The sequence below is a fragment of the Salmo salar genome, chromosome ssa08 (genome assembly GCF_905237065.1).
Source record: "Salmo salar chromosome ssa08, Ssal_v3.1, whole genome shotgun sequence".
In the NCBI taxonomy this organism is placed as follows: domain Eukaryota; kingdom Metazoa; phylum Chordata; class Actinopteri; order Salmoniformes; family Salmonidae; genus Salmo; species Salmo salar.
In genome coordinates, this window is record NC_059449.1 from 21,827,273 (window position 1) to 21,840,110 (window position 12,838).

Genomic DNA, 12,838 nt, shown 5'->3' on the forward strand with positions numbered 1-12,838 from the left:
CCACTAGGTATAGCTTTAATAACAGTGTCATATTCCTTGCTTGAAACCTCAAAGTTGTATCTTTCCATAAATTCTCTCCGTGTAAATAGATTCCCACTATTATCAACTAATTGGCTGACAAGAACAATGTTTTTCGAGAACCATTTATGGTTAAATAACATCTTGTTTCTATGTAATATCGACCCATTGTTCCATATAAAACATTTATGAGGTGAAAAGTTGTGTTTATACAACAAAGCCCAGCACATTAAAGCCTGCTTGTGAAAACCCGCCAGTTTCACAGGAAGTTTACCCACAATATATGGACATTGTAGTAAAAAATGAAGCCCTCCGAACTTCTGAAAAACAAAATGAGGTATAATATTCCAGAAACTATGAGGATTTTTTATGTACCTTTTAGTCCAGTTAACCTTTGATATCTGATTAAAGAGAGTGAAATCTAAGACATTTAGACCGCCATCACAAACCCTGTTGGTGATAACATCTCTTTTTATCTTATGTGGCTTGTTTTTCCATATGAAGTTGTACAAAAGCCTATCTAAGGTACAGCAAGTGGATTTGGGAATGTCAATAGATGAAAAAAGATAGGATGCACGAGATAGCCCCTCAGCTTTGGATAAAAGCACCCTTCCTTGAAGACTTAAATCCCTCCCTAACCATGAGGATAATTTTTTGGGGACAGATTCAGTTACAGGGTTCAAATTAAGATCATTCATAGCCTTACGTTTTTTTTGTGATCTTTACACCAAGGTAGGTTACATTATCTTTTTCAGAGATGTTACAATCTGCTGGATTGACAGCTCCTTTCAAAACAAACATCTCACATTTGGAAAGATTTAAAACCAAACCTGAGATTTTGGAGAATTTCTTCACGATATCCAATGCTAATCTAGCTTGAGACACATTTTTTTTTAAAGTGAGGTGTCATGCGCCAGTTGGGATATTTCATACACAAATCAAAATTTATAAAGAAAAAGCACTTTTTCTTATTTTTTTTTAATCTGATGTGGAAAACTATTTAGAGTCTTTAAAACGTATACAAAACAAAATGTCAAAAAAATGTATTCGCTATATGTCTGTATTTGATATTGGCCGTGTTCGAGAGGATCAAAACTGTAAAGTATCATGGATACATTTCTTGACTAATCTACAAATCATAATTAGTCGTTATTTAAGATGCAAGGTGATTTGTAGATCAGTCAGCCTGCAGTTACTTTGTGGCTCTCGAACACGGCTATCGTAGCTGCTCCCCCTGAGTGCTAGCGCGCATGTGACGTTGGCCCTTATAAACCGGATGCAAACGGCCAACCCGGATATGGACCGTCCATGAGTCGGCGTATGCGAACGTGGGTAGATTACCTAAAACAACGGTCGGCCATCTTGCACTCAGTCTCCATTTAATATCACACCTCAGTGGTCCACAGAGGAAAGACAAACCATGGTGTCACGGACGTAGGCCGCCAATTCTGATCAATCCTGTACATTACATTGGAAATAATAATCGAAAGTGTGGGGTGAAGCTGGTTGCCGCCAACATGTCGAAAGAATGTTTTCAAACCCAGTTCGCCTTTGTTATGGAGAGTGTATTGAAGACCGCAGTCACTGAGACAACGAAACTTTTTGAAACAACTATTGAGGAACTGCGAGCCGAAATATCCAGAATAAAAGAAGAGAACGAGGACCTCAAATCCAGGCTTCGATCCCTAGAAAATGTGAAGATATCGACGGGTGAAAGTGAACGCCAAACCGCAGAGCCTGGAACGAGTCAAAGAACATCACGTATCGGCAAACGTGACATCGGCGTTCAATGCGGTGAGTAGAACACGGGTGTATTCATCCCCCCCACACAATTTATAATGGTTTTACATCAAATTCGTTTTTATTGAACAAATTCAGGTAGTTCCCGCCCCGTTTGTTTCCGAAACATTTTGGAACAGAATCGGCGGAATGAATACGCTCCTGGACCAGTTAGCAAATCTACTTTCAAATGATCAAACATCCTAATAGCCTAGATATTTAGCTGACCATGAAGGCTCAACGCTGAGAATATTTTCCCAAGCTGCTTAATATATACGTTTAATTTGTATACACCTTTTTTTGGAATTTAACCAGTAAACTCTACATCAGGCTAATGGCTTCCCTGGAGAACTCAACATGTCAGGTGTATGTTACAAGCAGAAATTAAGCCTAGTCAGTGTATGGAGAAGTTGGAGGCGAAAGTCGATAATCACGTAATAATAAGGAATTCCCCTCGACCGCAAATGGGTGGAACCCAACATTCGTCCCTACTGATCACTGCTGTGTTGTTCGATGTACATGTAGCCAGGTCAAAAATCCCGACCTACAGTTCACAAGGGGCGGCAGGTAGCCTAGCGGCTAAGAGCGTTGGACCAGGAACCGAAATGTCGCTGTACAGTTCACAGGGGGCTGCTAAGAGCGTTGGACCAGGGACCGAAATGTCGCTGATTAGAATCCCCAACCCTGCAATGTGTTACAAATCTACCGTTTTTATTTTCTTCTGCCCGTGAGCATGGCGCCGTTGATGTCAATTTAATCTTGCACCTCTGATTCAGAGGGGTTGGGTTAAATGCGGAAGACACATTTCAGTTGAATGCATAAAGTTGCGCAACAGACTCCCTTTTGCTTCCCTTTCATTTTCCCAATGCTCTCACATAGGGAAATAGAGTTTGCGAGAAAGCCCTGTGGCTTCAGGCTAGTCGTTGTGGGGGGACGCGGTGTCCAAGCAGGCTACACATAGCTGTGTGTGTGGAAAACATTGAATCACAGGTCAGACGTTTAACTTGTTTAGTACTGTCCGTTTGGAACTCTACTTGCAGCTGTATAGTCCGTTTTGGTGTTGTTGGTCTTGGCTAGCATTATACTTAAAAAAAAATTGACCAGAGCCTGTCATTTCCAATGGGAGCAAATTAATCAGAGTGGGCAGAACAAGCAAGGAGGAGTGCAGAGCCTTGCACCAGCTAGTGAGATCCTATAGAGTCCCACAGTGGAGGTGTCAATGATGGACTGGCCATCTGGAGCACCAGGAGTTTTCCCAGTGGGTCCGCTTGACAATTGGGGCCGATGCAACGTAAAATATAAATAACCCCAGCCCCTGCTTAAATAAAGATAACTAAGTGCTGTGTGTCTGACTGGCCCAGGCGAGTGGGCTGCTGGCCCACTGCCACTGCGGTTGGGTATTACATCTGTCAGCCTCTCTCTCCCAGCCAATTACTCTTGGTCCAGTCCATTGTAACTTTACCTGGGCCCCGCCCCTTTCCCATCTCTGTTAACTGGTGACATTTGGATAAATAGTGCAGTGGAGCAAGATGGCCAAACAGAGAAAAAAACATAAAGGTGGTGCTGAAAAGCAGAGAGAGAAGAGGTTGAAGTCCCTTGAGGCTGATGAAGCCAAATGTTTTAAAGTAACAAATTATTCATTTGGCGCTGTTACCAGTCAATCATCTCAGCCTAGTTAGCCTGAAGGCACTGGCAGCAGAGATGAGAGAGCAGCCCATTGAGCCCAGCGATACCAGTTCAACTGTTAGTCAAGGGTTTGCAGCTGAATCGGTAAGACCGAAGACAATGGGGATAAGAAAAGCAATGTTTGGCTAGCTGGCTATTTAGCTATATCGGGTGCCTTTTGTTGAAACAAGCGCTCGTCAATGTCACTTTTTGTGAACCGACCAATCACAGCCTGGATGGGGCGGGACATTAAAAAAAGGTTGTTGAACTCATTGTTATGCATGAATGGTTATGATTTTTGTCAAGTTAGTACTTAGCATTAACAAATTAGAGACTAACCACCAATGTAGACCATTTTTCTTGCACAAGGATTTAATGACGGAACAAAACCTACAAAAAGTATAAATGTTGGTTGTGTATTTTTTTCAAGCTGCTGTATTGTTCAATTGGAATTAATATTATACTAGTGGTATATAGTATACGATTATATGAAATGATGAATATACTAACATTATGCATTTAATATATTAATATTATACTAACATTGTACTATTATATTAACATTCTACTTTTTAATGTTTTTATATTGTACTAATTACTCATCCAGGTAGAGGATGGTGCATCTGCAGAGGACAGATGTAGATTGAGCCAGGATGCCACTGCCACCCTAATTTGTGATTTATTTTAAGAGGGTGAAGTCAGGGGACCTAAATGTTTTTTAGCTTCCACCCCCAACCAACAAAAGTGTCAAAAGTCTGTGGTGCAGAAGGTTTTCTTTTGTAAAGATGGGACCAACAGGAAGTGGCTGTCATACAGTGAAGAGAACCATGCTTTATTCTGCTTCATTTGTTTGGCATTTGCACAGCCCCACAGAGTACAGCCCTTTCATGAATGGAATGGCTGACTGGGAGCAAATCCATCAGAGAGTGGAAGAGCATTATGCATAGAAGTTATGCTGAGGCCTACTTTCTAAGGTCCTCCAAAGGTAACATTGAGAGCCTGTTCCTCGGCAGTCAGATGTTTGCTCATCGAGAGCAAGTGCGCAGAAGAAGGCTAGAGCGCATTATAGATGTTGTTAAAGGCAAGAGGGATCTGAGCTACAGAGGCATGCAGTCTGAAGCAGGTTATACGCTGGATGACAGCAGCATTGACCATGGCAACTTTTTAGAGATGATCATTCTGCTGGGAAAGTATGACGTGTATGAAAGAGCATCTCACTGCCTGCATAGAGAAAAGCAAAAAACTGCATGAGTCTGGGTCAAGAGGCGGCAGAGGCTCTCTAATCACTATCAAAGACTACCATCGATAACGTCATTACCACCATCCAACACACAATGCAGGCCACCATAGCAAGTGAAACCCAGGAAGCTGGTATGTTTTCAGTCCAGATTGACATTAGGCAGGATATTACAACACAAGATCAATGCTCTGTCATAGTCAGATATGTGACAAACGTCATCCATGGGAGGCTTGTGGCTGTGGTGAAATGCGAGGCATCCCCTGGACAATAATTTGTCCAGGTACTGAGTGAAGTACTGGAAAACATGAAGCTTGACATCAGCAAGTGCATTGGCAATTCCACTGATGGGAGCCTCCAGTATGCAAGGCCAGTATAAAAGCTTCTCTGCCCAGCTCTCTGCAGGTCGACCAATCAAGTGCATGTGTGGTGCTATGCACACATTTTGAACATTGTTTTGGCAGACACAACAAAGTGTCTTGGCAAGTGTGTCAGGTTTCTCTCATTAACAACATAGCTGTGTTCTTCCGTGAATCCTACCAGAGGATGAACATTTGGGAGAAGGAGAGCAAGGACCCAAGACAGAGACGTCTTGCTCCAATTTGAGAGACACGCTGGTGGGCTAAATACAGTGCCTTAAAGAAGGTCTCTGGAGCTTTTGGAAATCCAGATGAGTCTGTACGTTGATGTCCTTCTCACTCTTTCAACCATTCAAGATCAGAAAAACATCAACACTACTGCACGGGTCAAGGCACAAGGATACTTTGAGGGGTTGCGGAAGTATGAAACAATACTTACAGCTCAGATATTCCTCAGAATATTTCAGGTCACCTCACCAGTCTCAAAATATCTTCAAACAAGTGGAATTGACATTCTGTCTGCACATCGTATGATTGTGTCTACAGAGGAGCAGCTGAAAGAAATGGCAAGAGATTTTGAAAAAGTCAAGGCAGCTGCAGACACATTTGTTCAGTGGGCCAACAGGAAGTTGCAGGAACGGGTTGAGAAAACAGAGCTGGAGTTAGAGACCACTCTGCCAACAAAGTGCTCAAAAGAAAACCATGCCTGGAGAGATTGCACAAGATGAGACTTTTACTGGGACAGAGAGTGCATACATACAGGATTGGTGTACATAATGAAATACTGGCTACAGTTATAGATGGCATCCATCGACTATTTCTGAGTAATGGCACTTTGTATGCCGACATGGCTCTTCTGGACCTTAACTTTAGTCAGCTAACATCCAGTGCCAGTGGCCTTCCACAGACAGCCCTTCAAGAACTAAGCAAATGTTTGATCAAATTTGACAGCAGAGCAACGGTGGCCAATTTACAGAGTGCGCTCCATGAGTCTGGCAGAACAGTGGACTAGGTTAAAACAATTGAGATATGAAGAATGCACAACCAGGACTATGGAGGATCATGGACCTGAATGAAATGAAGGCAAGGTGGAGGTGGTGAACAAGAGCTGTTCATCTTGCAAGGACTGTCCAGTGTGTTGCTACTGTATTCTTAGTCTGTACACCCTATTGACTGACGCATACCACATCCTGGGCCTTGCTTACAAATTCTTAGTTACCCTGTCAGTAACCCAGGTAGCTTGTGAGTGGAGCTTCTCTACTCTGAAATTCATCAAGAGTAGGCCCCGGAGCACTCTCTCAACAGCACCTGGAGGCTTTTATGCTCATGGCTACTGAGTGAGATGTTTTAATGACCCTGGACAGTGACCTGGTTGTAGATGGCATTGCTGAGAGAAGTGAGCTGCTGCAGAAATTGATAATTTAAGGCGGTAGGAAATGTTTTATTTTAATTGTATTCTATGACTTGCCTACTCACCAGATGTTTCACCAACAAATGTCTTCCTGTGTTATTTATTTTAATGGTCAGATGGTTCTTGCCACCTTGCTGGCAGTTTCATTATGCCAATATGTGCTCCTTCCAGCCAGCCTCCTCATAAGAGCAACACGTTGCCCTTGTTCTATTTTACATCTATTTTACTGAAGTTATTGTTATAAATATTGTTCAGTAATCTTGTTTACATAACGTTTTGTTCCGGTGGTGGTGTATTGTTGGTGGGATTTTGGTGGGCCGGTCTGAGTCAAAGTCCAGGGCCATTTTTCATTCCCAGTCCATCCCTGGGAGGTGTCATCATACCCATTAAAACCTAGCGGTCAAATACAGAAATGTTTTCAATCATTTTCCACCATTCATTTTTCCCATAGAAGTTTTAATAAAAACTTAAAATAAGGCCTGTGTTTTGTCAGTCTTCGCTTGCTATTATGACATATCGAATTCAACAACCCAAATAATGTTTTGAAATCGACTTTTGCTTTCAACAGCATTTCAAACAAAACGTGTAACTATTAACTATAACAATTGAATTCTACTATGTCAATATACCGTGCATTAGAGGGAAATATACACGCTTTCTAACGCCCTTCAAACCAATCATAAAAGAGTATTCAATAATGCCATGGAGAAATAAGAATTTGTCAAGCAGACAGCGGAACAACTTTTCTGGTAGAAAAAAATACACTTTAGCTTAATTTCTATTTATCTGCTTATAACTTCTGAAATGTGATAGGCCCATGTTTTCATGAGCTGAAATAAAATATCCCAGAAATGTTCCTATACACACAAAAAGCATATTCTAAGCATATTCTTCTCAAATGTTGTGTACAAACTGGTTTACATCCCTGTTAGTGAGCATTTCTCATTCGCCAAGATAATCCATCCACCTGACAGGTGTGGCATATCAAGAAACTGATTAAACAGCATGATCATTACACAGGTGCACCTTGTGCTGGGGACAATAAAGGCCACTCTAAAATGTGCAGTTTTGTCACAATGCCACAGATGTCTCAGGTTTTATGGGAGCTTGCAATTGGCATGCTCACTGCAGGAATGTCCACCAGAGCTGTTGCCAGAGAATTGAATGTTAATTTCTCTACCATAAGCCGCCGCCAACATTGTTTTAGAAAGTTTGGCAGTACGTCCAACCGAAGACCACGTGTACCCATGTTAGCCCAGGACCTCCACATCCGGCTTCTTAACCTGTGGGATTGTCTGAGACCAGCTACCTGGACAGCTGATGAAACAGGAGTATTTCTGTCTGTAATAAAGCTCTTTTATGGGGGGAAAACAAATTCTGATTTGCTGGGCCTGGCTCCCAAGTGGGTGGGCCTACACCCTACCAGGCCCACCCATGGCTGCGACCCTGTCAAGTCGTGTGAAATCCATAGATAAGGGCCTAATGAATTTATTTAAACTGACTGATTTCCTTATGAACTGTAACTCAGTAAGATTGTTGCATGTTGTTTATGTTCAGTGTGTGTGTGTGTGTGTGTGTGTATAGATATTCATATACATTTAAATTCAATTTGTCCTTGACCATGTGAGCTAGTCACCTCAAACCTAATTTTGATTGTTCAGAGGGTAGGGACAAACAAAAAAATTCATATATATTTTACCTTCATTTCGTAGTAATTTTTTTTTTCGACTTCTAGTTTCAATGGCTCCTTGAAAACACCCACAGGTGAATTTGTCTCAAGTCAAAACATCCTTTAAGTTTCTCATTCTCATCAATATATATTTATAAACTACTGGACAGATGTGCATGCCACTTTCACGTAGCAGCGCAGTAGTATTGATAGTAGTAGCAGTAGACACATTAGGCTTATGATTATGGGCTTGGATTTCGAGCTAACAGTTGTAGGATTTATTTAATTTTTTATTATTTTTTTTCAAAGGTCTATAGACTACAATATTACACAGAAGAAAATTTGGTTTTGAGGTGTGGTCTATAGGTACGGTGTGTTGCAACACAATGTTCTGTCAGGCTTATGTCCTAACCACTCTCTCCCCTGATCTGGTATTTCCAGTTCTGACAGCGCATGCTTTGCCTCGGGCTGTGGAGCAGCACCTGCAGGAGGAGAACCAGGGGACGGAGCTGCACCGTGGGGCCTACGACGAGGAGGGCAACACACAGACGGCCTTAGTGCTGATCAAACAGGAGGTGGACTGGGTAAGACAGTCCCCACCTAGCCTGAGTCCCCGATCTGTTTGGGTCAGTGCTATCAAGGATCGTTGGGACGTCCGTATCCTAAACCCCTACCGAACCGTTTTACATTTCAACTTCAATGGGGTAGGGAAGTCCTAAAGATCCCGGATAGCACGGACCGATCTGTTTTCTGTCTTGTCAATTCATCCACCTCTCTACTCAACCTATTGTTGTTGACCCCAGAGAAAAGGAAACACCTGTACACTGCACTTGCTGGAATCTTCTTATTTTTATTTAAATGTACGTACATTGGTCTAACAGCCTTTATCAGAGTTTTTGTTGACACTAATATAGCCTGTTGTTGTTGACATTGCCCCCCCCCCCAGGAGGCAGACTATTCTGATGACTACTCCCCCGGGTACATACTGCTGAAGAAGGAGGGGGGAGATCCCCCGACTTTGGTCCGCAGACAACCTCTCAGAGAGTTACCAGGCAGAGGTAGGAACTAGGGAGACCTGCTTCTGAATCACACATCTTATTACAATGTATTAAACAGTATTGGGATGAGAACCAGGCTCTATTAATATCTATAATAATCTCTCCACTGTTATTCTCTCTGTCCTTTGTTCTTTCTGGCTCTCCCTTTCAACTTCCCCTCTACCTTTCTCCGTCCTGTCAATCTCCCTCCCTCTGTAGCCCTGGTCCCACCTGGAGCCGCAAGGGCCCTGGTCAACTGTTACACCCAGGAAAGGCCTCCCACCACCCAGCCTACCTCAGGAGCTGCAGCGGCCGTCCTCCAGGGAGATCCAGACACACAGGAGCCCCCCCAAGCTCTCAGCCCATCCCAGCCCAGGACCAGAGAGGTTATCAGTGGCAGTGCAGGCCAGGACCAGGCCCCTGGAGCAGAACAGCAGTCACTGGTAATACCAGCAGCAGAGTCTCCATCAACATTACACCTGACAGCATCTCCTCAATCAGCAGCCACTATCCATTCTACATCTGCTGTAATGGCCCAGTCCACGGTAACTACTCTGTCAATAGAAACTGTCCAGTCGACCGTAACGGTGAAGTCTACAGCAGCAGCGTCAGAGCGCCTGCCACCTGTCCTCTCCGGGTTACCCAGAACCCCTCTTCAGGATACACAGCCCAGCCCCGTACCCCCTCGTCCACCCCAATCATCACAGTCCCACACAGACATTCTACCTGTAGCTCGTCCAATAGCAGTGCCCTCAACACAACCAGCTAGGCCTACAGCTGTACCTGATGGACCACCGGCCGCACCACCAACACAACCGCAACCGCCTACAGTTTTGGAGCATTTGGGTATTGTCACGGCAACTCCGCCTGTCCAGTCCGCTCCATCTCCTACTGAGTTGACAGAACCTGCCGGCCCCCCTGAGAAGCAGGCGTTGTTGGTCACTGAGCATGTGCAACCCTCCCCCACTGTGCCACGACCGAAGTCACCTGCTGTCCCAGAGAGGACGTCTGATGAAGCCCCTGTACAGCTGTCAGCCCCTGCTGTAACCACACCCTCTGGCTGCTGTCAGTTGTCTAAGACACAGTTTTTAGCTCAGTTGTCAGTAGTACCCCGAGTATGTGCCCCACCGAGGCTGGAGAAAGACAAGGAGGAGGAAAAAGAGGAGCAGGAAGATGAGGGGGAGAGGCTTTCCCCCCTCCCTGCCACTTCTACGGAAGCTGTGATGACAAGGTCTGTCGCTACGGAGACGACCCCCGCCAGCGAGAATAAGGAGGAGATTGTTGTCCAGGTAGGCGGCAAGCGAAGGTCAAGTCGACGTGAAGCGCTCCTCTCCGGTCTCCGCCTCCGCTTAAGGCCCCGCCCCCAGGACAGCACGCCATCTCCAGTGGTTGCTAAGAAACGCAGAGGAGAGAGAACCGCCCCTCTAGACCATGACTACTCAAAGGTGATGTGGAACAGAGGAGAAAAGTCCAGGGAATCTCACGTTGACCAGGATGTAGAAGAGGACACCGCTAACGGTGAGACGGCTGACGACAAGTCTAGTGGACAAGGAAGTAGTAACCACATCAGTAAGGAAGAGGGAGGAGCTAACACTGATGTGACCTCTCCGACCAGACAGTCACCTATTGTTGGAGGTGTGTCCAAATCCAAGAAGAGAAGCATGACCTGGGTGCAGGCTCAGAGACTATTGGCCCTAGCCCAAGCTAAGAGGAGTAGGTCAAAGGTCACCAAGGCCTCACAGAGAGGTCTGAGGTCAGAGCTTAGAGGTTTGGTCACACAGACACAGTTTCTGCCTTCCAACCCACAGCGGCGCCGGTCATACAGACCCAGCCCTCAAGCTGCCTCCAGCCCACGCCGCACCAGCCCTCGCCAGGCTACAGGGGACAACACAAACCCTCCTCCTGCCACCCCTCCTCACCCAAAGCCTCACCCCTTCAAGGTCACTTCCACCACCCCTCGTCGCGGAAGACCGCGTTCTGCGGCCGTGGAGGCTTTAAATTTGAAACGGTCTCCCTCCACCCCTCAACCTATCCCCTTCATTGTCACCGTCAGCCCTCGCTCCAACTTCAAAAAGTCCCCCCAATGCCCACTGACTTTCCAGCAGGCGCGCCGATACCGCCAATCACAACCGATGTGGTCACCACCGGGACCGTTCCAGCTCCAACAGTCTCCCCAGGCTCCACGGAAACGTCTTGCCAAGAACCAGTGTGCAGACTGCGGTCGTGTCCTGAGCAGCGCCGCTGCTTTAGAGAGTCACGCCTCCCTCCACTCAGGGAAGCGACCGTTTGCCTGCTCTGCCTGCGGCAAGGACTTCCCCGACCTCAAGGGCCTCAACCGCCACGCCCGCGTCCATGGCGACCAGCGGGGCCACCAGTGTCCGCAGTGCAGCAAGACCTTCGTCTACCGCTTTGGCCTGACTAAGCATGAGCAGGTGGTCCACTGTGGCGTGCGTCCGTTCGTCTGCCCAATCTGTGACAAACGCTTAATTACACAGCGTGACCTGGAGGCTCATATCCGCGTTCACACCGGAGAGAAACCATTTGCCTGCTCCCTCTGTGTGAAGCGGTTCAAGAGGCGTGTGGAGCTGAATGTTCACCTGATGTGGCATAACGGGGAGAAGAGACACTGGTGCTCGTACTGCGGGAAGGGATTTCTGGATTACAATAATCTGAAGAACCACAAACTGGTCCACACTGGGGAGAAACCCTACACCTGCTCCGAGTGTGGCAAGCGCTTCAAACAGACTGGCCATCTGAAGAAACACCTGAGGACTGTACACAAAGACCGATAGAGGGCAGGGGACAAATATTCAATGACACCCTATTCCCTATATAGTGCAACTCTTTGGACCAGAAACAGTGGCAGGCCCTTGTAAAGTAGTGCATTAGATAGGGTGTCATAGGAGCTATTGAGGGGGAATAGTTATCTCCATTTGTTGTGAATTCAAAACCCAGCCGTGTTAGTATTAATGAAGCAGGGATCCCAATCTATTCTCACAGTGATTGGGAAGGACTTGTTATTTTATGTATTGATTAATTACAAGTATCAAAGCTTTTGTTTTATAAACATTTTGGCCCGCTTTTGTTGTTTAGAAGAATCATGCTATGAGAGAATGATGTAGCTAAGTGTAAAAAATGTTTTTACAAATGGTTATTTTAGTTGAGACGGAGTTGGTTATTTGTATTTAAAACAGGTTTTCTGGTTATTTGCTATAATTCGTTATTCATTAGAAAAGTTTGAAGCCTAAAAATCAAGTTTAAATGTAGGTGGACTGTGTTCACATCATGGTGTTTATGTTCTGCGGTTTTGAACTACAATGAACAAAAATAAAGGCAACATGTAAAATGTTGGTCCCATGTTTCATGAGCTGAAATAAAAGAACCCACAGAAAGCGTATTTCTCTCAAATATTAAACACACATTTGTTTCCATCCATGTTAGTGAGCATTTCTCCTTTGCCAAGATAATCCATCCACCTGACAGGTGTGGCATATCAAGAGGCATGATCATTACACAAATGCACCTTGTGCTGGGGACAATATGGCCACTCTAAAATGTGCAGTTTTGTCAGACAGAGTGTCCCATGGTGGGGTTACGGTATGGGCAGGCATAAGCTACGGACACAACTGCATTCTATCAATGGCTATTTCAATGCACAGAAAG

At 45.1% G+C, this 12,838-nt stretch overlaps 1 protein-coding gene across 1 annotated transcript; it reads left to right on the forward strand.

Annotated features, from left to right (window-relative positions):
- The first annotated feature begins 1,311 nt into the window (after positions 1-1,311).
- On the forward strand, positions 1,312-12,521 carry LOC106610500 (uncharacterized). Its single transcript, XM_014209880.2, has 4 exons — positions 1,312-1,812; positions 8,580-8,722; positions 9,085-9,196; positions 9,395-12,521. The coding sequence occupies exons 1-4, from the start codon at positions 1,536-1,538 to the stop codon at positions 11,965-11,967; spliced, it is 3,105 nt and encodes a 1,034-aa protein (XP_014065355.1). The 5' UTR covers positions 1,312-1,535; the 3' UTR covers positions 11,968-12,521.
- The last annotated feature ends 317 nt before the right edge of the window (positions 12,522-12,838 follow it).